The 27,201-nt window shown below is 39.1% G+C and overlaps 2 protein-coding genes across 12 annotated transcripts in view; both read right to left on the bottom strand.

Annotated features, from left to right (window-relative positions):
* Positions 1-10,871, bottom strand: part of AGBL3 (AGBL carboxypeptidase 3) — a 95,196-nt gene extending 84,325 nt beyond the window's left edge. The window contains exons 1-3 of one of the 2 annotated variants that reach the window (XM_061165852.1): positions 10,678-10,871; positions 9,393-9,500; positions 8,471-8,531 (exon numbers count right to left, since the gene is read on the bottom strand). In XM_061165852.1, coding sequence (XP_061021835.1) covers positions 8,471-8,531; positions 9,393-9,455 — 124 coding nt within the window. In that variant the 5' untranslated portion in view covers positions 9,456-9,500; positions 10,678-10,871. Of the gene's footprint in view, positions 1-8,470; positions 8,532-9,392; positions 9,501-10,448 lie in introns of both variants that reach the window. The other variant, XM_061165853.1, reaches the window with a different exon arrangement.
* A 7,144-nt stretch (positions 10,872-18,015) lies between these two features.
* CALD1 (caldesmon 1) overlaps positions 18,016-27,201 on the bottom strand; it is a 227,170-nt gene continuing 217,984 nt past the window's right edge. For 9 of the 10 annotated variants that reach the window (XM_061165844.1, XM_061165845.1, XM_061165847.1 and 6 more), the window contains 2 exons: positions 22,792-22,872; positions 18,016-20,308 (listed from right to left, as the gene is read on the bottom strand). In XM_061165844.1, the coding sequence (XP_061021827.1) occupies positions 20,300-20,308; positions 22,792-22,872 (90 nt within the window). In that variant the 3' untranslated portion in view covers positions 18,016-20,299. The remainder of the gene's footprint in view (positions 20,309-22,791; positions 22,873-27,201) is intronic. The other variant, XM_061165848.1, reaches the window with a different exon arrangement.

Here is a 27,201-nt window from a genome sequence, read left to right as displayed (position 1 = left end):
GACTTCCATTATCTTTAGGCAAATTCTATCAAACATTTAGAAAAGTTAACACCTATCCTTCTGAAACTCTTCCAAAAAATTCCAGAGGAAGGAACACTCCCAAGCTCATTCTATGAGGCCACCATCACTCTGATACCAAGACCAGACATAGATACCACACACACACACCCACACACACCCCTCACACACAAAATTACAGGCCAATATTAGTGATGAACACAGGTGCAAAAATCTTCAACCAAATACTAGCAATCCAAATCCAACAATATATTAAAAGGATCATACACCATGATTTATGCCAGGGATGCAAAAATTCTTCAACATCTGCAATTCTTCACACTGCAATAATGCAGTGTGATACATCACATCAACAAATTGAATAAAAATTATCATCTCAATAGAAGCAGAAAAAGTGTCTGACAAAATTTAACAGCCATTTATGATTAAAAAAAAAAACTCTCCAGAAAGTGGGCATAGACTGAATTTATCTCAACATAATAAAGGCCTCTGTAACAAACCCAGAGCTAATATCATTCTCAAGGGTGAAAAGCTAAAGGCATTCCCTCTAAGATCAGGCACAAGGCAAGGATGTTCAGTGCTGCCACTTTTATTCAACATAGTTTTGGGAGTCCTAGTCATGGCAATCTAAGAAGAAAATAAATAAATAAATAAAAAGGAGTCCAAATTGGGAAAGAAGTAGTAAGACTGTCACTGTTTGCAGATAACATGATGCTATACATAGGAAATCCTAAAGATGCTACCAGAAAAGTACTAGAGCTCAATGAATTTGGTAAAGTTGCAGTATATAAAATCAACACACAGAAATATCTTGTGGAAATTCCTATACAATGAGAGATCAGAAAGAGAAATTAACAAAACAATCCCACTTACCATCACATCAAAAATAATAACCTACCAAAGGAGACAAAAGACCTGTACTCTGAAAATTATTAATATAAGACACTTATGAAAGAAATAGAAGATGACACAAGCAGATGTAAAGATATACGATGTTTTTGGATCAGAAGGATCAATATTGTCAAAATGACTATATTACCCAAGGCAATCTACAGATTCAGTGCAATCCCTATCAAATTACCAATGGAGTTTTTCACAGAACTAGAAAAACACTTTTTTCAGTTTGTATGAAAACACAAAAAAACCCCAAATAGCCACAGCAATCCTGAGAAAGAAAAATGGAGGTAGAGGAATCAGGCTCCCTGACTTTAGACTATACTACGAATCAGTATGGTACTGGCATAAAACGCTGATGCTGGGAAAGACTGAAGGCAATAGGAGAAGGGGACAACAGAGGATGAGATGGTTAGATAGCATCACTGACTCAATGGACATGAAAAATGAGCAAACTCAGGGAGATAGTGGAGGACAGAGGAGCCTGGCATGCTACAGTCTATGAGGTCACAAAGCTTCAGACATGACTTAGCGACTGAACAACAACTGGCACAAAAGTAAACATGTACATCAATGGAAAAAGACAGAAAACCCAGAAATAAGCCCCTACCCTTATGGTCAATTAATCTATGACAAAGGAGGCAAGAATATACAATAGAGAAAAGACAATCTCTTCAATAAGTGGTGCTGGGAAAACCGGACAGTTACACGTAAAAGAATGAAATTAGAAAGTTCTCTAACACCATACACAAAAATAAATTCAAAATGGATCTTCCTGACCCAGGGATTGAACCTGGGTCTCCTGCAATGCAGTCAGATTCTTTATGGTCTGGGCTGCCAAAGAAGCCCATAATTTATGTGATTATATGCTAAAGAGAGATATCAGAATTACAGAAACTCCCTTCATTGATTATTTGCTTACTTGTCTAAGACAGCAGGGATGAGCTGCTTCTTTATTCTGTAGTAAACATGGGACTGTTTTCATTTCTTGACTCTTTTCTGTTAATCTCTGTCAGTTTTTGGATCATTGGAAACTATGTTCAGGCCTCTGAGACTGGGCCTACCCTGACCCAAGGAGGCTGCAGAGGGCAAGATGGAGGCATTTACTTCCTCTTTCCTATGCCCTAATCACTCAGACATGGCTTCAGCTTAAGCGTCGAGCCTTTATTCTACACCACAAACAATTCCCCATAAATTAAAACACATCAATCTCTTTGCGGACAGTGTGTCTTGAGTCTGGGCCAGTCTTCCCCAGGAGGTGGAGGGATACCCATATTTCTAGGGGTATCCTGAGGTTTCTATCAGAAAGGCCTGCTCAGCATCTTGCATTCTGGCAACGGAGAGCTTCAGCCTCCAGCCTCAGTTCAGCTGATCAGTTGTGTCCGACTCTTTGCGACCCCATGGACTACAGCACACCAGGCTTCCCTGTCCTTCACCAACTCACGGAGCTTGCTCAAACTCATGTCCATTGAGTCGGTGATGCCATCCAACCACCTCATCCTCTGTCATACCCTTCTCCTCCTGCCTTCAATCTTTCCCAGCATCAATCTTTTTCCAGTGAGTCAGCTCTTCGCATCAGGTGGCCAAAGTATTGGAGTTTCAGCTTCAGCATCAGTCCTTCCAATGAATATTCAGGACCAATTTCCTTTAGGATTGACTGGTTGGATCTCCTTGCAGGCCAACGGACTCTCAAGAGTCTTCTCCAACACAACAGTTCAACAGCATCAATTCTTTGGCACTCAGCTTTCTTTACAGTCCAACACTCACATCCATACGTGACTACTGAAAAAACCATAGCTTTGACTAGATGGACCTTTGTTGGCAAAGTAATGTCTCTGCTTTTTAATATGCTGTCTAGATTGGTCATAACTTCCCTTCCAAGGAGCAAGCGTCATTTAATTTCATGGCTACAGTCACTATCTGCAGTGATTTTGGAGCTCCAAAAAATAAAGTCAGCCACTGTTTCCACATCTATTTGCCATGAAGTGATGGGACCAGATGCCATGATCTTACTTTTCTGAATGTTGAGTTTTAAGCCAACTTTGTTACTCTCCTCTTTCACTTTCATCAAGAGGCTCTTTAGTTCTTCTTCACTTTCTGCCATAAGTGTGGTGCCATCTGCATATCTGAGGTTATTGATATTTCTCCCGGCAATCTTGACTCCATCTTGTGCTTCATCCAGCCCAGCATTTTGTATGATGTACTCTGCATATGAGTTAAATAAGCAAGGTGACAATATATAGCCTTGAAGTACTCTTTTCCCGATTGGGAACCAGTCTGTTGTTCCATGTCCAGTACTAACTGTTGCTTCTTGACCTGCATACAGGCTCCTCAGGAGGCAGGTCAGGTAGTCTGGTATTTCCATCTCTTTAATAATCTTTCAATAGTTTGTTGTTATCCATACAGTCAAAGGCTTTGGTGTAGTCAATAAAGCAGAAGTAGATGTTTTTCTGGAACTCTCTTGCTTTTTCAATGATCCAGTGGATGTTGGAAATTTGATCTCTGGTTCCTCTGCTTTTTCTAAATCCAGCTTGAATATCTGGAAGTTCATGGTTCACATGCTGTTAGAGCCTCACTTGGAGAATTTTAAGCATTACTTTGCTAGCATGTGAGATAAGTGCAATTGTGTGGTAGTTTGAACATTCTTTGGCATTGCCTTTCTTTGGGATTGGAATGAAAACTGACCTTTTCCAGCCCTTTGGCCACTGCTGAGTTTTCCAAATTTGCTGGCATGTTGAGTGGAGCACTTTTACAGCATCATCTTTTAGGATTTAAATTAGCTCAACTGGAATTCCCTCACCTCCACTAGCTTTGTTTGTGGTGATGCTTCCTAAGGCCCACTTGACTTCACATTCCAGGATGTCTGGCTCTAGGTGAGTGATCACACCATCATGGTTATCTGGGTCATGAAGATCTTTTTTTGTATATTTCTTCTGTGTATTTTTGCCAGCTGTTCTTAATATCTTCTGCTTCTGTTAGGTCCATACCATTTCTGTCCTTTACTGTGACCATCTTTGCATGAAATGTTTCCTTGGTATCACTAATTTTCTTGCAGAGATAAAAAACTAAAAACAGAACTACCATATGATCAAGCATCCCTTCACGGATCATAGCCTTGTCCTGACGAAGGAGCCTGAATAATTCAAAGAAGCTATAAGCCATGCCGTGCAAGGTCACCCAATACAGATGGGTCATAGTGGAGAGTTCTGACAAAAACGTGGTCCACTAGAGGACAGAATGACAAACCATTCCATCCACTATTCTTGCCTGGAGAAACCCACAGACAGTATGAAAAGGCAAAAAGATACAGCCCTGGAAGGTGAGCCTGTCAGGTTGAGAGGTGTCCAATATACTACTGGGGAAGAGCAGAGGGCAATTACTAATAGCTCCAGAAAGAATGAAGCAGCAGGCCAAAGCAGGAACAACACTCAGCTGTGGATGTGTCTGATGGTGAAAGTAAAGTTCTATGCTGTAAAGAACAATATTGCATAGGAATCTGGAATATTAGGTCCACAAATCAAGGTAAATTGAACATGGTGAAGAAGGAGATGGCAAGAGTGAACATCAACATCTTAGGAATCAGTAAACTAAAATGGATGGGAATGAGTGAACTTAATTCAGGTGACCATTATGTCTACTACTGTGGGCAAGAATCCCTTAGAAGAAATGGAGAATAGTAAGGAGGGAGAAGGCAGCCTTAAATAAACACTGCAAGAAAGTAAAGGAAAACAATAGAATGGGAAAGACTTAGAGAGCTCTTCAAGAAAACTGGAGATATCAAGGGAACATTTCATGCAAGGACAGCACAATAAATGACAGAAATGGCAAGCACCTAACAGAAGCAGAGGGTATTAAGAAGAGGTGGCAAGAATATACAGAAGAACTATACAAAAAAATGTCTTAATGACCCAGATAACCATGATGGTGTGGTCACTCATTCACCTAGAGCCAGACATCCTGGAATGTGAAGTCTAGTGGGCCTTAGGAAGCATTACCATGAACAAAGCTACTGGAGGTGATGGAATTCCAGCTAAGCTATTTAAAATCCTAAAAGATGATGTTGTTAAAGAGCTGCATTCAATATGTCAGCATTTTTAGAAAACTTAGCAGTGGCCAAAGGGCTGGAAAAGGTCAGTTTTCATTCCAATTCCAAAGAAGGGCAGTATCAAAGAATGTTCAAACTACCGCACAATAGTGCTCATTTCACATGCTAGTAAGATTATGCTCAAGGCTTCAGCAGTACACGAACTGAGAACTTCAGATGTATAAGTTGGGTTTAGAAGAGGCAGAGGAACCCGAGATCAAACTGCCAACATTCACTGGATCATAAAGAAAGCAAGGGAATTCCATAAAAACATCTACTTCCACTTCATTGAGTACACTAAAGCCATTGACTGTGTAGATAACAACAAACTGGAAAATTCTTAAAGAGATGGGAATACCAGATCACCTTACCTGTCTCCTGAGAAATCTGTATGAGGGTCAAGAAGCAACAGCTAGAACCTTACATAGAATGACTGATTGGCTCAAAATTGGGAAAGGAGTATGATAAGGCTGTATATTATCACCCTGTTTATTTAACTTATATGTGCCAGTGGTACAGAACCTGCCTGCCAATGCAGAAGACCATAAGAGATGTGACTTTCATCCCTGGGTCAAGAAGATATTCTGGAGAAGAGCATGGCAATCCATTCCAGCATTCTTGCATGGAGAATCCCATGGACAGAAGAACCTGGTGGGCTACAGTCCACAAGGTTGCAAAGAGTTAGACATGACTGAAGTGACTTAGCACACATGATTTAGCATGCACACATGCAGAGTACATCATGCAAAATGCCAGGTTGGATGAATCACAAGCTGGAATCAAGAATGACAGAAGAAATATTAACAACCTCAGATATGTAGATGATACTACTTTAATAGCAGAAAGGGCAGAGGAACTAAAGAGCCTCTTGAAAAGGGTGAAAGAGAGAGTGAAAAAGCTGGTTTAAAACTCAACATTCAGAAAACTAAGATCATGGCATCCAGTCTCATCACTTCATGGCAAATTGAAGAGGAAAAGTGGAAACAGTGACAGATTTTATTTTCTTGGGCTCCAAGGTCACTGCAGATAGTGACTATAGCCATGAAATTAAGACTTGCTCCTTGGAAGGAAAGCTATGACAAAACTAGACAACATATTAAAAAGCAAAGACATCACTTTGCCCTCAAAGGTCCGTCTAGTCAAAGCCATGGTTTTTGCAGTAGTCAATACGGATATGAGAGTTGGACCATAAAGAAAGCTGAGCGTCAAAGAACTGATGCTTTTAAACTGTATTAGAGAAGAGTTTTGAGAATCTATTCAACTGCAATAGATCAAGCCAGTCAATCTTAAAGGAAATCAACCCTGCATATTCATTGGAAGAGCTGAAGCTGAAGCTGAAGTGCCAATACTTTGGCTACCTGATGCAGAGTCAACCCATGGGAAAAGACTTTGATGCTGGGAAAGATTGAATGCAAAAGAAGTGGGTGGCAGAGGATGACATGGTTAGATAGCATCATCAACTCAATGGACATGAATTTGAGCAAACTCTGGGAGGTAGTGAAGGACAAGGAAGCCTGGTGGGCTTTAGTTGATGGGGTCACAAATAGTTGGACTTAGTAACTGAACAACAACAACATCATGATCTGGCAATCCCACTCCTGGGCATATATGCAGAGAAGACCATAATTCGAAAAGATAATGCACCTCAATGTTCATTTCAGTACTATTTACAATAGCCAAGACATGGAAGCAACCTAAACGTCCATCAACAGAGGAATGGATAAGATGTGGTACATATATACAATGGAATATCACTCAGCTATAAAAAAAGAACAAAATAATGTCATTTGTAGCAACATGGATGGGCCTAGATATTATTATACTAAGTGAAGTAAATCAGACAAAGACAAATATATGTATCACCAATATGTGGAATCTAATTTAAAAAAATGATACAAATGTATTTATGAAACAGAAATAGACTGATAGATTTTGAAAACAAACATGGTAATCACAGGGGAAATGTTCTGGGGGAGGGATAAATAAGAAACTTGCGGTTACATACAGACAGCACCATATATATAAGATAGGTAACCAGCAAGGACCTACTATATAACACAAGGAATTCTACTCAATATTCTGTAATAAACTTTATGAGAAAAGGATCTGAAAAAGAAATGAATATATGTATATGTATTACTGAATCACTTTGTTTAACACCTGATACTAACACAACACTGTAAATCAACTATATTCCAATAAAACTTAAAAACAAACAAAAAGAACCCCAAACAATCTAGTCAAAAAATGAACAGAAGACTTAAATAGATATTTTTCCAAAGAAGACACAGAGATGACCAACAGGCACAGGAAAAGATGGTCACCACTGGTAATATTAGAGAAATGTAAATCAAAAGCACAATGAGGTTATCACCTAACACAGGTCAGAATGACTATCAAAAAATCTGCAAAGAATAAAGCTGGAGAGTGTGTGGAGAAAAGGGAACACTTATACACTGTTGGTAGGGATGTAAATTGGTACAGCCACTATGGAAAACAGTATGGAAGTTTCTTAAAAAGCTAAAAATAGAACTACCATATGATCCAGCAATCCCATTCCTGGGATTTATATCCAGAAATAAGTAAAACTCTAATTCAAAAAGAGACATGCATCCCAATGTTCATAGCAGCACTATTTACAATAGCCTAGACTTGGAAGCTACCCAAGTCCCCATCAAGAGATGACTGATTTAAGATGTATAATAAAATATTACTCAGCCATAAAAATGAATGGGATATGGCCATTTGCAACAATATGGACCTTGAAAATACATGGATGGACCTTGAGAACATTATACCTGTATGTATGTAAGCCCAAGTTCCTTATTTATCCCTCCCCCACAACATTTCTCCTGTGGTAAACATGTTTGTTTCCAAAAATCTATCAATCTATTTCTGTTTTGTAAATAAGTTCATTTGTGTCATTTTTAAAAATACCTGTGAAGTAAGTTAGACAGAGGAAGACAAACTTCAATATGGTTTATATGTGGAATCTAAAAAACAATACAAATGAATCTATACACAAAACAGAAACAGATTTATAGACACAGAAAACAAATTTATGGTTATCACAGGGGAAAGGAAGGGGGAGGGATAAATTAGGAGTATGGGATTAACAACCTACTATACATAAAATAGATAAAAACAAGGCTTTACTGAATAACACAGGCAATTACATTATCTTCTAATAACCTATAATGGAAAATAATGTGAAAAACTATATATATTATATATATAACTGAGTCACTTTTCTGTGTACCTGAAACTAACAGAATATTGTAAATCTCCTGTACTGCAATTTAAAAAAATGTTCAAACTCCAAAATACTCATAAAAATACATCTCTCCTTACCAATAACAGAATAATAATTCCTGTGTTATTCACTCTGACTTTTTTTTTCTAGCTTTCTCTCATTTTTCATCTACTTAAGGTCTTATCAAAAAGAGAAGGGAGAATATATGAATAATTTCAAACCTGTTAAAAGTGCACACTGATGGATGTCTTCATTTACAAACTTCATAAAGGTATCCTCATCCTAAAATGAGAATTTTAAAATATTCCTATTTTAAAAGCAGCTTGCCAATCCAGAAATATTTTACATCTTAATGCTTAAAACTGAGTCTGTCTTTAATCTTTAATAAATGAAAAAAATTAAAGGATTATTATCAGCTGTTGGTCTCAAAGCCCCCAACATTTTGAATATCCTGAAACAAAGTTTTCAGCTTTTATTTCTCTTCTTCAACAAGGCAAGGCCATATTAATGATTGTAGAGAACAAATAGTTTAAAGATTCTTGGTAAACCTGGCAAAACAACTTAAATTCAATATAAAATTAACTGGAAAATGGAAGAAAGACAAGAAACCCAGAAAGTCGCTAACTTAATGGGTTATACCTCATTTGGGGAGTTTATTTTGGGACCTTAACTTACATAGATCATTTATACTTTACTAAAATGTGAAGGGAATTTCTTAGAAGTACGTGCTGGGACCAGAAGAATATTTCAACTACTGCTAAACTATTTTGTTTAGAAAGAGAAACTACTGTTTCTCCCCTCCCCGATTTCTTCCTCCATGTACTTTTGCTACAACACTGCCACATGAAACCTATTACGGTGACACACAATAGGTTTAGAAATAGGAGGTCCCACTATTAAGATAACTCAGAGAAGTTTTATCTAAAATACTCTCTCAAAAAAACCCCAATATAGACTCTCTTTTTACATAGGGCATACTGCACACAGTAACCGCTTTGCTTTCAATCAATTTCCCAACTTAGTGACAAGTGATTTAAGTATCCAATTGATTGTTAGTCAATTGAATATATAACATTTTTACTGGGAATTTGTATTTTATAATACAAATAAGTTTTAAGTAGGATAAAGTTGAGAAAAACATACTGATTCATCTTCATCACTGATTGTTCTGTCTGAATAGTCTTCCTTTTCTGAATCTTCTGACATCTCTTCCAATATTTGGCTCGAAATTTCTTTTATTATGTAGGTCGGCTGTAAAACAATTTGTAAGGAACTTGTTTGGTAGTTTTCTTTTTAAGCACACATTAAATGTTTACCCCCAAATATATTCAATTTAATTAATAGTGACAAAAGGTTTCTCTATAAAGTAAATTAGGACACAGCTAATTAAACCTTTAATTTCAAAGATTTAAAGACATTTTCTATTTTTATTAGAGACAAAAATCACAAAAGAAAAAACAAGTAAATAATTTAATTGAAAAAGGAATTTCCAGGGTACACAGCCAAATCGTTTACATCCTCTATTTACAATTAAATACCATACAGTGATAGAAAGTTCAGAATGAGCCTGCGGCATTAAAAAAAAAATCGTGAATCAAAGAAAATTTACAGTTACTGATTCAGGCATTGAGTTTCAACAATATAGTTAATATTTTTTCTGCGTAATTTTCATTTGACCAACGGTTCAAATGAAATTAGGCTTTTATTCTCTGTATTTTGATTGATATTCTGTAGATACTGTCTGTTCTAAATATTCGGTCGTAAGTCTTACTGGAATTTCAATCTTTATCAGAAGGCTGGACAACGACCATAATCCTCCCTATGCGAGTATCTTCTTAAATGGTAAAGACAATGAAATAATAGAAATCGCTTGTCAAGAGTCTACTATTTTTGAGAGACTAAAGGAATTTACTAATTTTGAAACTACTGATTTACGCTGTTTTCTACAAAAAGGGTTTTAGAGAGTGGACTACATAAAGACTCTCTTTTCTACAAAGTGTTTTAGAGCGTGGACTATATAAAGCCCAAGCTCCATAGCGAAAAACTACGAATACAACTGAGAAGTCTGTCTTATGGGTGATACCTTCAGTGGTAAGAAACTAAAGGTTCCGTTTGGGGACCACAACTCCAATTTTGGAAAACCAGACTGGTATAAACCTTGGTTCTTTCTTTTTACGTGAAAATATGAGGCGCACCAACCTGCTGCAGGGTAAAACCTAGGCGGCAGGGACGTCACAAACACAGGCGGATCTAAGGGACGCTCCCTCCGCGCGCGTCTTCTACCTCAGAAGCGACACAGCCGGCACCGCCCCGCCCAGTCGTGCGGGGGCCGTCCGCGGGCAGGAACAACTTCCTAGGCGGGAAGGACAGTGAAGCCACAATTCCCGGGGGGGAGGGGGAGAGGGGCAAGTGTTCCTCCCACACTCACTTCGCGACCCAGCAGTGGCGGGAAGGGCACATTTTCTCTGGCGCGTTCTTTCCCCTTAGGGACCGTCCCCCTCCGCACTTCCCTGTCCCGTCTCGGCCACCACCCCCTCGCCCTGAGTCTCCCGGCCAGGTCAGTCTTCCCGCGGCCCGGCCAGGCGCCTTTTCGGTGCCGGGAGCCGCAGCTCTGCCCCAGGCGCCAACAGCCCCGACACAGGATAAAACGCTACTGCAGTTGAGCAGCCCCCGCCACGCCCTTCACCTCGCAGCGCGCCGCACTCGTTACCAGGGCAACGGGGTCACCCTCGCGAGACCTCGGGCAGACCTAGCTAGGCTGCATTTCAGCTGAAATAAAGGGAAAGCTGTACTCTTGGATGTCATCACCGACTCAATGGACTTAAGTCTGAGTAAGCTCCGGGAGTTGGTGATGGGCAGGGAGGCCTGGCCGTGCTGCAGTCCATGGGGTCGCGGGGAGTCGGACACGACTGAGGGACTGAACTGAACTGAAAGGGAAAGCGCTAAAGATGGCGGGAGCTAGGGAGAGACGCACAGGTGTCAAAGTGCCGCTGGCTGCGGGAGGGTGGCTAGCTAGAAATTATAGGGGCGGAGGAAGGACAGGTATTTGCTCCCACGTGCTGCACCCGAGGAGACAGTGGAGCAGACTGGTTAAGACTTGTGCTTTGTTGAACTTTCTTTGTAGCTACACTGAGTTGCGTTTTGCACAGTTGTGTGGCCAATAATCTTTATTGGATTTGGAAAATGAGACTTTTCTTTTTAAATGTTTGATAGAAGAGCCAGAGATATACCAGGGTGAAGTCTCGAGATTTTTATCAGCTCAGAGATTGTTTAAGAATAATAATCATGGTTCAGTGATAAAGAATCCGCCCGCCAATACAGGAGACGCAGGTTCAATCCCTGGATCTGGAAGATCCCGTGGAGAAGGAAATGGCAACCCACTCCAGTATTCCTGCCTGGATAACCCCATGGACAAAGGAGTCTGGCGGGCTACAGTCCACGGGGTCGGAAATGGGCCAGACACGACGTAGTGACTAAACAGCGACAACAACATACGGAGGACATTATGCAAATCAGATTACATGTACTGTTTCACCTAATTAAATATGATCTTCCCGTAACAGGCTTAGTCATTATACCTGTATATTCAACCATGATTTTTCCCCTGGCCTTTAGCTTACTGGATAGTTTATATGGAATAGTTTTCCAAGTAGAGCTAAAAAAAAAAAAATGTTTGGTGCCTGCATGAGGCATTATGTGTCAAGAGACTTGTAATATTGTAGAAATGGAGATGATGGACCATAGCAAGTTTCACAGTAGAATAAAGAGCAAAACAATAGCTTAAACATGGAAATAGATTAATAGTCTCTGGTTAAATTTTGTTAGTTTCCAAAAAAATAACATAATTTTTTGAGGTTGGCGGTTTGGAAGATTGGCCCTTCCAGAAAAAGAAATGAGCACATTATTAGATCACACTTTCTTGAAAGTAATAACCCTTTATAATTGTACCTGGTTTTATGTCATCAGTTCAGTTCAGTCACTCAGTCGTGTCCGACTCTTTGTGACCCCATGAACCGCAGCACACCAGGCCTCCCTGTCCATCACCAACTCCCGGAGTCCACCCAAACCCATGTCCATTGAGTTGGTGATGCCATTCAACCATCTTATCCTCTGTCATCCCCTTCTCCTCCTGCCCTCAGTCTTTCCCAGCATCAGGGTCTTTTCAAATGAGTCAGCTCTTTGCATCAGGTGGCCAAAGTACTGGAGGTCATACATGTTACTAAAGATGACATGCATAGATAATTTTTATATATGGAATCTATTTTGTGTTGGATTTTAGTGTCAAGATTTCAAGCCATAGCGTCAGACACACAAGGTGAAACTCCAAGAAATGATCTAACCAGGTTACACAAGAAATGAATGGCAGAGCTGGAACTTAGGTCACAAGATCTTTAGTTCAGATGTTTACACAATCGTATTCCAAGTGATCCTACAGAGAAAAATTTTAGTGTGTAATAAAAATTAAAAAAATGAAAATTGTTTTTACTCATTCTTTAGTTCAACAAGTATTTATTCAATCCCTACTACTTGCCAGGGACTGTTCCCCGTGGAAGGCTTTTGCAGGGAATAAAACAGATATTCCTTGTGGAGATTCCTTGTGTCCTACTGGGAGAAGACAGACCAATCAGTTCAGCTGCTCAGTCATGTCCGACTCTTTGTGACCCCATGAACTGCGGCATGCCAGGCCTCCCTGTCCATCACCAACTCCCGGAGTTACTCAAACTCATGTCCATTGAGTTGGTGATGCCATCCAACCATCTCATCCTCTGTCATCCCCTTCTGCTCCCGCCTTCAATCTTTCCTAGCATCAGGGTCTTTTCCAATGAGTCGGCATTTCACATCAGGTAGCCAAAGTATTAGAACTTCAGCTTCAGCATCAGTCCTTCCAATGAACATTCAGGACTGATTTGCTTTAGGATGGACTGGTTGGATCTCCTTGCAGTCCAAGGAATTCTTAAGAGTCTTCACCACCACAGTTCAAAAGAGTCAATTCTTCGGCACTCAGCTTTCTTTATAGTCCAACTCTCATATCCATACATGACTACTGGAAAAACCATAGCCTTGACTAGACAGACCTTTGTTGGCAAAGTAATGTCTCTGCTTTTTAATATGCTGTCTTGGTTGGTCATAACTTTCCTTCCAAGGAGCAAGCGTCTTTTAATTTCGTGGCTGCAATCACCGTCTGCAGTGATTTTGGAGCCCCCCAAAATAAAGTCTGCCCCTGTTTCCACTGTTTCCCCATCTATTTGCCATGAAGTGATGGGACCGGATGCTGTGATCTTAGTTTTCTGAATGTTGAGTTTTAAGCCAACTTTGTCACTCTCCTTTTTCACTTTCATCAAGAAGCTCTTTAGTTCTTCTTCACTTTCTGCCATAAGGGTGGTGTTTAAAAAAAAAAGCACCCACGTGATAACAATTGGCATGGAGAGAAATATAATGGAAAATTAAAGCGCATAGGGAGTACTCTGGTGTGTGGGCCTCAGTAGGTGTGGCTCTCTTGATGAGCAGTCCAGGAAAGTGTCTGAACAGACTCTTGAGCAGAGACCTGAAGCAAGGAAAGGGATGAGCCACGGGGATGTCTGGGGGAGACCTTAGCAGGCAGGACAGTCAGCAAGCACATCGGTTCTGAGAGGAGACCATGTTATGAATTATACTAGGCAGTACTGTTTAGCCCAGGCGTCCCCCCCCCATGGAATCTAATGCCTGATGCTCTAAGGTGGAGTTAATATAATAACAGAAATAAAGTCAAGTGAAAGTAGTTCAGTTGTGTCTGAATCTTTGTGACCCCATGGACTGTAACCCACCAGGCTCCTCTGTCCATGGAATTCTCCAGGCAAGAATATGGGAGGGGGTGCCGATCCCTTCTCCAGGGGATCTTTCCAACCCAGGGATTGAACCCATGTCTCCCACATTGCAGGAAGATTCTTTACCATCTCAGCCAAAAGTGCACAATAAATGTAATGTGCCTGAATTATCCCCAAATCACCCCCTATCCCTGGTCTGTGGAAAAATTGTCTTTCACAAAACTAGTTCCTGGTGACAAAAAGGTAGGGGACTGCTGGTTTAGCTGGAGTGACTACGTTTTAAGGAAAGAGGTTTCATTAGGACCTCTTTTTTTCCCCAGATAAATTTAAAATGATTTCCTTAAGCACCTGTTGCTTTTTTTTTTTTTAAGAAAAACTTACTCTCCTATTCTAGACTGTAGAATATAGTGAAAATGAAATTCTTTGGCTTCAAGTTAAAGTGGACCTTCAACCCAAAGGTCATTTATGGCAGATTGAACTTTTGTTCCTCTTGTCTATGATTTTATCAGAGGTTAAGGGATATGCTCCACATGGAGCAGCTTCTGCTTCCTAGGAAGTCAGCTTTACTTGTGCAGTAACTTTTCCTCCTCCAGTTTTTGGACGGATTCATCTCCTCTAAGCCTGCAGTATAAAAGGCAAGAGTAAGAAAAGAAAAGAAAAACCAAAACAGTACTCCAAAAGGCACAGTTATTGGCGTGGCAATCAGGAGGTAAGGTCACTTTAGCAACATATGGCCAAATGTAAATTGTGTTAGGAATGTGATTTATTCTGTGTGGTTATACCATTTTGAGCAGAGACTTAAATGAGAAGATGAGGTGAGTAGGGTAATCAGTTATTTATGACATCACAGAAGTCAGTGGTTATGTGGCTGTAGAAGCCTTGTCATCATTTGGCTGAGGAAGCCCTACGGATCCTGGGAACACCTGGGGTTATCTGATATTTGATATTCAGTACATGTTACGCTTCAATTTCAAACTCGATTCAGTGCCCTTCTCCTCATTACCTCCCAAATCTGTCCCTAGCTCTAGTGACTTAGAAAGTGAGAGGGAAGTGATGTTTTACTATTTACACTCATCCCCTCTTTCTTCTAAGTGCTAGTTCCTTATTGTGTGAGGATGATTCAGGGCTGGGGGGAAAGGGCAGAATATCTCATCACTGGGCCAAGTTGCAGTATGCCTTATTGGTCTTCAGTGCTGTTATTAACAATAACAGCAAGAGGAGCATGGTGGCCCCAGCTTGCCCCTTAAAAAGGGGCTGTCTTCAAGGCATGCTCCTAGGAAATAGCAATCTCTTGTGAGGAATTATGGGGAACAGAGGTTAGAATCTTGATTCTTTATTTACTACCTCGTAATGAATTTGGCTTGGATAAGGATCCAAATTTCTGTTTCCATTTACTTTTCTTCCAGCACTTGCTTCTATTAGTACTTGGCAAAGGTATTTTGTAGAAAATAAATGTGTTTTACTGAAATAATAATGCTTAGTTTGGCAAACTGTTTTCTCATTAGGAAGTCAAAGCTAATAGCAATTGCATTTATCCATGGATACCAGTCTAAGTGAATGTTTATCCAAAACTAAAGATATACAAATATTGATAGTAAAGGTGTAGAGAAGGTTATATCATATATCGTAGAGAAAAGTAAAGGTATAAAGGTGTAGAGAAAGTTATATCATATATCAAACACACACACACACAAAGGTTGAAAATAAAAGAGTGGAGAACTGACTGTATATCACAGGCAACTCTACTCAGTGCTCTGTCGTAACCTAAATGGGAAAGAAATCCAAGGAAGAGGGAATGTATGTACACATGTGGCTGATTTCACTTTGCTTCCTAGCAGAAACTAACACAACATGGTAAAGCTACTCCAATTAAAAAAATTGAAAAATAAGAGAGACCAAAACCTAAAACTAATCACTGAGGCAGTGAAGTTAAAGAGAAAAAAGTAAAGGGTAGAAGTAAAGTTAGCAGTTGCCAAGTCTCACTTGCTCAGTCATGTCTGACTTTTTGTGACCCCATAGACTGTAGCCCACCAGGCTCCTCTGTTCATGGGATTCTCCAGGCAAGAAAACTGGAGTAGATTGCCATTTCCTACTCCAGGGGATCTTCCTGACCCAGGGATTGAACTGTATCTCCTGTGTTGCCTGCATTGGCAGGCAGATTCTTTACCACTGAGCCACCTGCAAGTGCTAACCAAAAGAAAACCATGGTAGCAATGTTAAGAATAGAAAAAAAAAAAAACTTTAAGGCAAAAATCTTTGCTATAATTAGAGAGTCACTTTATAATTGTGGTGCTACCAGTAAAGAGCCTGCCTGCCAATGCAAGAGACTTAAGAGACACAGTTCAATCAATCCCTAGGTCAGGAAGTTTCCCATGGAGGAGGGCATGGCAACCCATTCCAGTATTCTTCCCTGGAGAATTCTATGGACAGAAGAGCCTGGTGGGCTACAATCCATTGGGTCGCAAAGAGTTGGACAAGACTGAAGCAACGTACTAGGCACATGCACTTCATAAAACTAAAATAATTCAATTCACTTGGAAAATGATTCTAGATTTCTGTATGCACCAAAACCATGAGCTTAAAATATGAAAGCAAAATTAACATATTCAGAAGTAGAAATAGACAAATCCATAATAATAGAGGGAGATTTTCACATTCCTTATTCAGTCATAGCTAGAAAAAAGGAACAAAACATTAGTAAGGATATAGAACATTTGGACTACATGATTAATAAGCTTGAACACAAATAGACACAGCACTCAAATCAAGACCTTATTAGGCCATCTCCTTACTCCTGTGGAAGAAGTTATGCTTAGGGTCATGAGATCTTATCTATCTTTCTACTTGGAACACACATGCAAGCAAGAGTAGAAAAAACTCCCTAATACAAACCTGTTTCTACATCACACACAAGACCGTAACACCTTTGAGCTCAAACCCTGGATAGGCACATTGTAGGACTAATTTTGATGCATCCCTAATCCTATCAGTTTGGTACTACAGGCTGTATGCTTTTCATTGCTTAATTTGTGATAGACTTTGATGATAACTATCTCATTGTCTAAACTGAGAGTCCTTCTTATTAGGACGGAGATGTCAAAAGTACTAGTTGTTTTTAAGTTACAGTAGTTAACTCTTTGTCAGTCTTATGAACAGGAATGAGGGGACTGTTCAGAGCCTCCGGACACACAATTTAAAACCTTTATGAGGGGACTTCCCTGGTGGTGCAGTGGTTAAGACTCCACCTTCCAATGCTGGGGACACAGGTTCAATCCATGGTGGGGGAAACTAAGATCCCTCAGGCCATGGGGCAACTGAGCCCACGTGTGCTAGAGTCCGTGCTCAGCAATGAGAAGCCTGAATGCCACAACTGCAGAAAGTTCACGCACAGCAATGAAGACCCAGCACAGTCAAAATAATAAAAATAAATAAATAAAACCTTTGTAAATGAGCCTCAGATTTCAAGTAGTGCTACTTAAATATATAAAACTGCTACGAAAAAAATCTTTGGATTTAAATATAATCACCAGTGCCTTGCAAATAGTATTTTATAGACAAACAGTATATATTAAATGGGTATTTCTACTATAAAAGACACTGCCTTTGAGAAAACAATACTGCCACCATAGGAGCAAGAACAATGACTTGTGACAATGCAGGGAATGAGAAGGAAGAGAAAGGAACATTTGATAATTTTTTTTTTTTTTTAAGAAAAAGTTTTTAATCCCTCTTTTCAAACTTTCCATATATGTTTGATCAGTTGTCCCAATCAGAGCAATTCTTAATGTTCTGTTGAAAAACTGCTTGTAATAAGAAGTATCTAAAAATATGAAATGGCTTTCTTCTTTAAAAAATGAATCCAAGACTCAATCTGAAATACACATTTTGCTATGCCATCATCTTTATTACATCAGATAGAACTCTTGTAATCAATATAGTACATAAAACAAGTGAGGCAAAGATATTTGGAGGAATTCCATTTATTGTGGATGCATTTTCACAATATGTATTTATTGCAGCGATCAATTATCAGTGAAAAATATCGTGTTTATAAAATTTTTAGGAATGGCAGATTCACAGAACATGCTAGTCACCTTGCAGGTTTATCTCTTAAAAAGATAACAAAGAGAATTGTAATCAAACAAGTAAACGAAGAAATTCTTTTTCAAAAAATTAAATTCAAACCGAACAAAAGTCTACCCTAAAAGTTATTCCATCCAAATACTGGAATAAAAGTCAGGATCAATCGATATATTCTCTTCTTAACTTTAGACTTTCTAGAAAAAATATATAACAGTGATCAGGAGAAGCTCTTATTAAAAAGTACAACAAAGAAACTTTATCTCGCCATAGGCCATAATTCAAACTTTGATCCATTTCACTCCAGTGGTGGGAGTCAGTGCTAACTCAGGCACTGCATGTGAATTCTAGTTCATCGTATCATAGACTCATGTCTACTCTGTCATGGGTGGGTGACTTGTGCAATATTGCTGGCTTTACTTTCTTTGGCCCAGGTGTGCTAAAAGCTAGAGGCCTCAACAACTCTATTGACTTACAAGGAAAAGAGCCTCTGGAAGGCGCTAGTCACTCCTCATGCCAGCCCTACCCTGGCAAGCTCCCCCAGGGAACATTGTGGATTAGAAAAGGGTCATTTGGGAGGCTCCCTCATTGTGGTAGGAATTGAGACTAAGATAACTTTGGTAAGTCATGAGGTATAGGTTTATAGAACTACACTATATGTATAGCTCTAAGCTAGAACATATTGCCAAGACACTGGAGTACTCTAATCTGTTGTGAAGAATAGATGAATGCATATGAGCTAAAAGAAAATCTGATATCCGGATTGTGTGTGTACAAATGATGAGTTGATAGACTCTTGGAGAAAAAGGTAAAACTAATAAAAATTACATATATTTTTTTGAAAGCTCAGCACATTATCAACTTATGGCAAGTACCAATGACTAATAAAGGTAGAAAAGTTTAATTAAAAAGATGTTAAAGATGGAAGTAGGTCATGACTCCTAAATAGTGGCTTTTGCTTACTTTTCTGCTTCCAGAGATTAGTCAAAGTTGGTCTTAGTACACTTATTCATGGAATTCCAAGCTGTACAATTTTGTCACTAAGATTCTTGTCTGTAAGTTTTAGAGAAGGAAGAGAACTCAGATAGCATTTAAGCCAACCTATTGTGAACTTGATTCTTAAGAGTGAAGTTCTGAGCAAGCTTTAAGTTTGGTATATTTGGTACAATTCACACTGGACTTCAAGATTGCTTTTAATTATAAACTAAATAATATGTTTTATAGAAAATGTCAATGCATTTTGACACTTTGAATCTCTCTTTCTTATAGGTTATCCAGCATTGAAAACATATCGATACCTATTCTGCCATGTTTCTATTGGCAAATATGAAATATTAATATAAATTGTGATTTTTAGTTTTTAAAAAGCAGTGATATTGGCTAGTTACAGGGACATACTGCTAAATATAATAGCCTAGCACATAAAAAAGCTTTCTACCATTAGTGTGTTTGTATACGTGTATGCACATACATACATGATCAGGGTCATCTAAAATGTGGTTTACTATCACTACCAAAGAAATCCACAAAGCAACCAACCTAAAGAAATCAGTACCACTGTCAGCTAACATCATAATCCAATTTAGATATTCATCAGCATGAAAAAAGTAATACCTTAACAGTACATCTTTCTATTTTGAAGACAAACATTATTGCAGTATCTCAAATCTGAAATGGGTTACTTTCACAAAGTGTTATAATTGCCTATAAGATAATTTCTTCCATGCTTTATTCTAAAGTGCAGAAATGACATGACTTCTGTATTTTTTTTTTTTAAACCACTAGGTTTCATTTTTCTGGATACTGCACATTCCTCAGGCAATTTCCAACTCGGATCTTCTTTTGTTGACTTTCAATGTGGCTGGTATCACTGTTCGGACACAGAGTTAGGATGATCAGTAGAAAAGTCTCTATTTCACAGCATGGGTTTCTTTAGAAACAGGCTCCTGTGCAAAGGCAGTACTTTTACCATGAACATCTCTAGACTGTGATTATTAAATATAGTGATAATATACATGGGTTTACTGGGATAATGAAAAACAAAACAAAAGGAAATGAACCCAATTTAGTAAATCAACATAAATATAAAACAGAGCAAATTAGCCCTCTTCAACTGAGCTGGTCCAGCATCTTGAGCGGCTACTTTGGGTTCTTTCTTGAACTGTCTCAAACCTGCTAAGAGAAGAAAGTTTTAAAAAGGCAGGCCATGGTGTTTCAGCTAGACATTTTGTGTCAGAATAAAAAAAAAGAATCATAATATGGCAGGAATAAATGTTTATGAAAGGGAGGATTATTGTTGGCATTTCATTTAAATATGCTCCTCTTCTTTCAGACTATCCTTTCTTCTGTTGTTGTTTTTTTTTTTTTTTTTTTTGCTTTCCTCTTTTTTTCTTCTTTATATTCCCTTTTCCATATCTTGATCTGGAGCCTTGCTCATGGCATTCAGGGTCAGAGAGGTTTGCTGTTGTTTTTTTTTTAAACTCTACTGTAAGGGCCAGGACTCTATGATATGCATCCCAAGATAGGCACACATGACTGAATGGCTCAGTCTAGGCCACATCAAGGCATGATGGTAAAGCAGACTGTGCTTATCTTCAGTTCTCTCTGGTTTTTTAATTTCCTACTTCCTATTTGTACACCCCTACCCTAGAAACTTGTCTGATCCATGGTCTTACTGTACACCATTTCTTTTCTTCTGCTAGCTGATAAAAATCTTTGCTGAGGTATTCACAAATGTTGAGTTGTTGTGAATCTGCAATTTCAAATAGATAGTTTCATTTCAAAGGAATTACTGCATGACACTAGTGAGTTTGACGTTTTGGACCAAAGGAGCTGTCTACTTTGCTACCTCATAAACTCAGCTCTGGGCCTGCTAGTTGTGTTATTATTATTACTGTAGAAAGAGTTTCGTGGTGTAGATCAAAGAGGAGGGGCTGGTATGTGTGAAGTCTTACCCTTTATCACAATGTTGCACAATTTCAGGGAGTACCATTTGTGTTGTTTCCTATGTGAGTGGGGCTGTCTGAGTCTGACCATCCCAGATCATAACTTTACTTTCTAGAACCCTGGCTCAGAGGGATGCTGTCCAGAGGGGATCTAGTAAACCTGTGATGATGGCCATGGACAGCTGACATCTCCTACTCAGAAAGGAGACTATATAAACATTTGGACTGTCATTTACGAAAGGTCTTTCCTACAAGGGTCATAATGGCTTAGACCAACAAAAGCTCTTCTTCTTTTTTTTTTAAAGAACAACTGAAAAATGACTCCTTTCCCTTCCACCAGGAGAAAATTGTATAAGAAACTCAGAATGTTATGTTTTCTATTGAGTCTGTAATTCTCATAAAAACCCCATCACGTATAATGGTTAAGAATGCAGGCTCGGATCAGACTGCCTGAGTTTAATCCAGGCTTTGCTCCTGGTTTGCTGCGTGACTTTGAGAAAGTTACTTAACTCTCTGTGCCTCATTTTCCTCAGATCTAAACAGGGCTAATAATAATAATGGTGCCTGAAAAATAAAATAAATAATGGTGATTGGAGGGTCAAATAAGGTAAGGGAGGTTGAGAAGGTAGAACAGTGTCTTGTATATAGTGGATGTTCATTACATGTTAGCGATTTGTAATGGTGATAATTATTACTGATACTTTCAATGTATTTAGCAATTATTTAGAAAGCTTATTTAAAACTCTTTTAAGTAGAGAGGCTGGGCCAGTGGATTTTTTTTACCAGAATGTAACAACAACTAAGAACTAATAGAGAAGATGAAGTAACACACTCAGACTTAACAGCACCAGACTTCAGCACATAGAAGTAGGAAAGAGGAAGTAATTCTTTCCCTTTTGTGAATTGCAGTGATTCTTCAGATGCTTTTGAGATGTTCTTTAGTCCTAAGTTGCTTAAAAAGTGCTTCTGTGTATGGAGTTCTACCCTGGCCCATAAGCAAACTATCCTAATTTTACTATTAATCCCTAATTTTCCTCTTTTCAATTTTCCCCCTACCAAGAGAGAAGACCAGAATTATTACTTGAAATAAAATGCTACAACAAGGGGTCCTGTTTTTAGTTTGTGCATCATTTAGGTATTGTCCAGAGTCCCCTTTATGAAGAATGAGCAGAAGACCAAAAAAAAAAAAAAAACAAATCCAAACATCCTTAGCCACTAGTTTTCATAGGGTAGCAAATTTTGCTAACTTTTGAATGTTATTTCAATTTTTTGTCACAACAGCCTTGAGTCCTAGGCTGCTGGCAATGCTACCCCTTAGAATGGTTCCAGAAAGCAGCTTTCAAACTACCCTGTAGGGAGAGAGATGTTTCTTCCCTGGGCAATCTGAAACTTCTGATCTTCAAACCTGGGCTTTGTAAGGAAGGGCAGACTGCGGTTATACCACACAGCCTTCAGCTGTCAACGCCCCTTTCTAGAATGTCCGGGAACCATCTCACAGATCTGGACTATTTACCTTGTGTAACTGACAAATCTACTATGCTGAAGGCTCCATGACCTTGCCTTTCACTGTACCACATGCAGGTCCTTAGAAACTGATGGTTACTCAGGCAAGACTCTGCGGATCAGTGCTATTTCTCATTTGACCCTGGGACCTCACACTGCAGGATACAGTAGGAAATGAACCCATGAAAAACAAATCTCCCAGTAGATTACCTTAGTGGGGGAAGTGACCTTGTCCACAGATTGCTTTTCCCAGAGGTTCCGCTTGCCAGATACATCTCCTGGCCTCAAATCCTAATGAACAGAAAGCAGAAAAATTGATATGTGGCTCTTTGTGTTTTCTGGCCGGGTCTAAATAAATCACAACATGTGTTGTTTATTTGTGTAACACACTTTATCCGAGTGATGTGAAATGGTTTGAATCAAAAGGATTGCTAACCATTTTTTGATTTTATATAGACCCTGACCTATGTTGTGACATGAGAATGGGCTCAAACTATCCGGCACTGAGGTCCCATTATTCACTGAGGACTTACTGTCTATTGACCTGTAAAATTGGAATATAAGCATATTTAAAATGAGATAGTCTATGTTTAACTTTCTATGTCCTTAGAAGTGAATAGCGCATGGGTTTTAAATAATTTTTGGTATGAAAGTGAAAGTCGCTCAGTCGTGTCCGACTCTTTGCGACCCCATGGAGTCCATGGAATTCTCTAGGCCAGAATACTGGAGTGGGTAGCCTTTCCCTTCTCCAGGGGATCTTCCCAACCCAGAGATTGAACCCAGGTCTTCCGCATTGCAGGCAGATTCTTTACCAGCTGAGCTGCAAGGGAAGCCAAGAATACTGGAGTGGATAGCCAATGCCTTCTCCAGGGGATCTTCCCGACCCAGGAATCGAACCAGGGTCTCCTGTATTGCAGGTGGATTCTTCATCTACTGAGCTATCAGGGAAGCCCAATTTTTTGGAATACTCCAATATAAAATAAAAAGTTTAAAAAATAAAAAATACCTACAATACATAAATAATTTTCAAGGGGTTGGATAAGTACTTCATCCCTTGCCAATTAACTTTCTTTTTGGCCCCACGGCCCCCAGCCCTTAAGACTAATGCATATCAGCTGGACTTCCAATGGCCAACCCTGCATCTCTTCGCCTGAGGACTTCCTCTGGTTCCACGTGCCCACTTTGCCCACCCAGGGGGCAACCTGGACATTCAGAGTCACCCCTAAGAGCAGTCTTCAATCACTCATCCATGAGATTTGGTGCGAGAATATTTCTTAGACTCGCTCACGCCTCAGGTAGGGTAACTCAGAAGCATGTGTTTTGTGGTGGCTTCTAGGCTTTTCCCAGTGGGGTTACATTTAAAAGCTCACGTAGTGAGTTGCTTAATAAACATTCTTAATTGACTATTTTCTTTTCCCACCTCACTTCCTATAGTGTTTTCCTCACGTCCCAAGTACACTACTTGCATAGGAACCACTATTTTAGGGCAGCCCAGTCTAAGACATTTTTCTAATTGCACTTTCCTCAGGCTAAAATAATTTTATATTTTCTGAGAAGCAAGTGGTAATTCAGAAGTGTATCAGGAGAAGCCAGCCCCATGAAAGTAAACATTTACTACAAACTGTACCCATAAGAGAAACTGACAGGTTGATGACATATGCAAGAACGCATGAAAATCTTGGGAAGAAAACACTAAAATATGATAACGGCTATATATCTTGGATTTTTTATTTACTACCTCACAATGAATTTGGCTTAGACAAGGATCCAAATTTCTGTTTCCATTTACTTTTCTTCTAACATTTGCTTATGTTAGTCCCTGGCAAAGGCAGTTTCTGGAAAATAAATGTGTTTTACTGAAATAGAAATGTTTATTTTGGCAAACCCTTTTCTCATTAGAAGGCAAAGCTAACAGCAATTGCATTTACCCATGGACACCAGTCTAAGTGGACATATATTCTTTCATAGATAACTATTGAGATTGTAATGCTGAAGATGCACTGGTTAAATAGTATCACATAAAGCAGTTCAGATTTGCCTTAATCTTATTATTAATAAATTTCTGGATTTTCACTGTGATGTGGATTCCTGATATTCTGTTAGAGAGTTACACCTATTTAACTTGGAACCAGTAAGCAACAAATCAGGTTGTTTTTGAAGAATTCCACTGTATATTCCAATGTAGGCAGAAGCTGCCAAATTGTCTGGAAGACTGTTTAAAAAAAGTGGAGACTGTAATTAGGATCATGCTAATGGTAGCTCTGGAAAGTGGCTATTACTACTTTATTTAATTCATATAAGAGAAATAGTTTTTTTAATGTGAATACTCTTCTACTGAGGAAAATGAATTGTATCTCCCTTAAATCCTGCCTATGAATCTTTTGAGGTCACTTAAACGGTTTAGAGAGTCCATTTAAAGAAAATATTAACATCCAAGTAGCAAATTGGCATTTTAAATCAAATGGGAAATATAAATGAAATTACCTGACCGGCCTACTACGTTTTAGAGAAAGACCCACTCCAGAAGAAGAGGGAAAAATGAAGGCAGGAAAGCAGACTTCCAGTCAACCAGAGATCAAAGAATGAAGAAGAGAATTCAGCTGAGAAGGACAAAGTTGTGTTTTTTTTAAACAAAAAGAAAGATAAATTAGCATTTTAATTGCTGTATATAACATGTAGCTTAGACACAAAGAACAGACAAACCAGGTAAAACAGACATATTTACAATTTTACACAGTGACACTGAAGTCCTGTAAATTCTACCCACAAATAGCAATAGATGTCCCAGTAAAGAATCAGGTATACATCAGTGTTTAAATAAGTTATTAATTTTCAGAAACCCCAAATAATATTGATTTGATAAGCTCCTGGGCATTTTTAATTACATGAAAATTAATTCATAGCTAGTAGCAGAGGATGGTTTTTCTCTTTGGTAAAGTTCAGAACCGAACACAAATATCTTTTCCTTCTTCTTGAGGTTTCACTGGGTGAGTACTATTTTGGTGAGAGAATTTCTCTCTGATTTTTCCTTAATGGCCACGTGCCACACATCTGCAAACACAACCCTGGTTTTTCCCTCCACACACATATGCCAAGGAATAGAAACCAAGGGCTCAGAATAAATCGCTTATGGCCCCCAGTTAGAAGGGTGAATGTGGGAGCGTCCTCTCTACTGTTGTCCTTAGATAATCCTCTGACATCCTGAGCTCAGCGTCGGCCTGACCAGAATCCCCACGCTGTCAAACTCACATGCCTGTCATGAAGAGACAAGTTAGAAACAAAAGCCAGAAGTGGCTGGTGGAAGAAAATTTTAAATTTTGTAAAAGAGGGAATTGACAAATTAAAGAGTGCATGCCTCCACACCTCAAAAATGTGTTTGAATTATAATTTTAAAAGGGAAAATAAAGCACGATGGCCTTGTCTACACAGATCTTAGCTGCAGGCCACCAGAGTGAAACCCCCTGGATAAGACCTAGACCACAGCCTTTCTTGATCTGACTGTCTAAGCCGCCTTCCTGGATTTAACCTTTTGTCTGATAAGTTTTGTGCACTCATATCTACAGGATCCTTTCGGCTCTTTCCAGTAGTTTGGGCACTTTCATTTCGTTTCTGTTGGATCCTTATTGTCTGTGGTTCACACTCCTGCCTTGTTGAACTCTAAGTTATCTCTTTTCCTGAATGACATGTTGCTGGTCTACTACTCTTGGAATGTGCACAAAGCTCAAAGTTGCTTATTAAGGATACTCAAGCTGGCCTTTTATCTATAACATCAATTATGTATCATTATCTTTCGACCTGGCCTTTATCGAGGAAGCCACACTAATCTACAAAATCCAATGGGACATGGGGAAAAAGAGATCATTCTGATGTATACTAATTGCCACATTCTCCTTTCCTTTTCTTCTCTAGACTCTAGTATAGCAGTTGCCAACGTTTTTGGCATGAGGGACCAGTTTCAAGGAAGACAATTTTTTCATGGACCAGGGGTAGGGGAGAATGGTTTCAAGATGATTCAAGTGTGTTGCATTTATTGTGTACTTTATTTCTATTATTATATTACATTGTGATATATAATGAAATAATTCTACAATTCAGCAAAATGCAGAATCAGGCAGTAATGCAAGTGATGGAAAACAGTTGTGAATAAAGATGAACCTTCACTTGCTCTCCTACCACTCACCTCCTGCTGTGTGTGACTCAGTTCCTAACAGGCCACAGACCACTACTGGTCTGTGGTCCAGGGGTTGGGGACCCCTGCCTAGTAGACAGTCTGGCAAATTACTTATTAAATATTAGATAAAGCAGGCAATGATTTTGTAATTTCTCTGTAATGCCTGTTTGTCCTGCCATTTTTAGGAGGTCATCAATAATTCCCAGAAAATGTGGATATTTGTGGAAACCTTGACTCAGCTATACTTATTGTAATACTAACTGAATTGAATCTTTTTAACCCTCCCATTAGGATAAATTAGATGACAGGCTTATCAGTTAAAGTGTAGATAAAAGAGTATGGGTCAGGTCCTTGACCAAATATATGAGTATAATCTGGGACTGAAATGAAACAAGGTTGCAAATACATGTAAAAAACTGACCACCTCCTTTAGCAATGTGCCATGTTCA

Source organism: Dama dama, chromosome 18 (assembly GCF_033118175.1).
Source record: "Dama dama isolate Ldn47 chromosome 18, ASM3311817v1, whole genome shotgun sequence".
Classification (NCBI taxonomy): Eukaryota; Metazoa; Chordata; class Mammalia; order Artiodactyla; family Cervidae; genus Dama; species Dama dama.
This window is presented reverse-complemented; position numbering and strand designations above follow the sequence as displayed.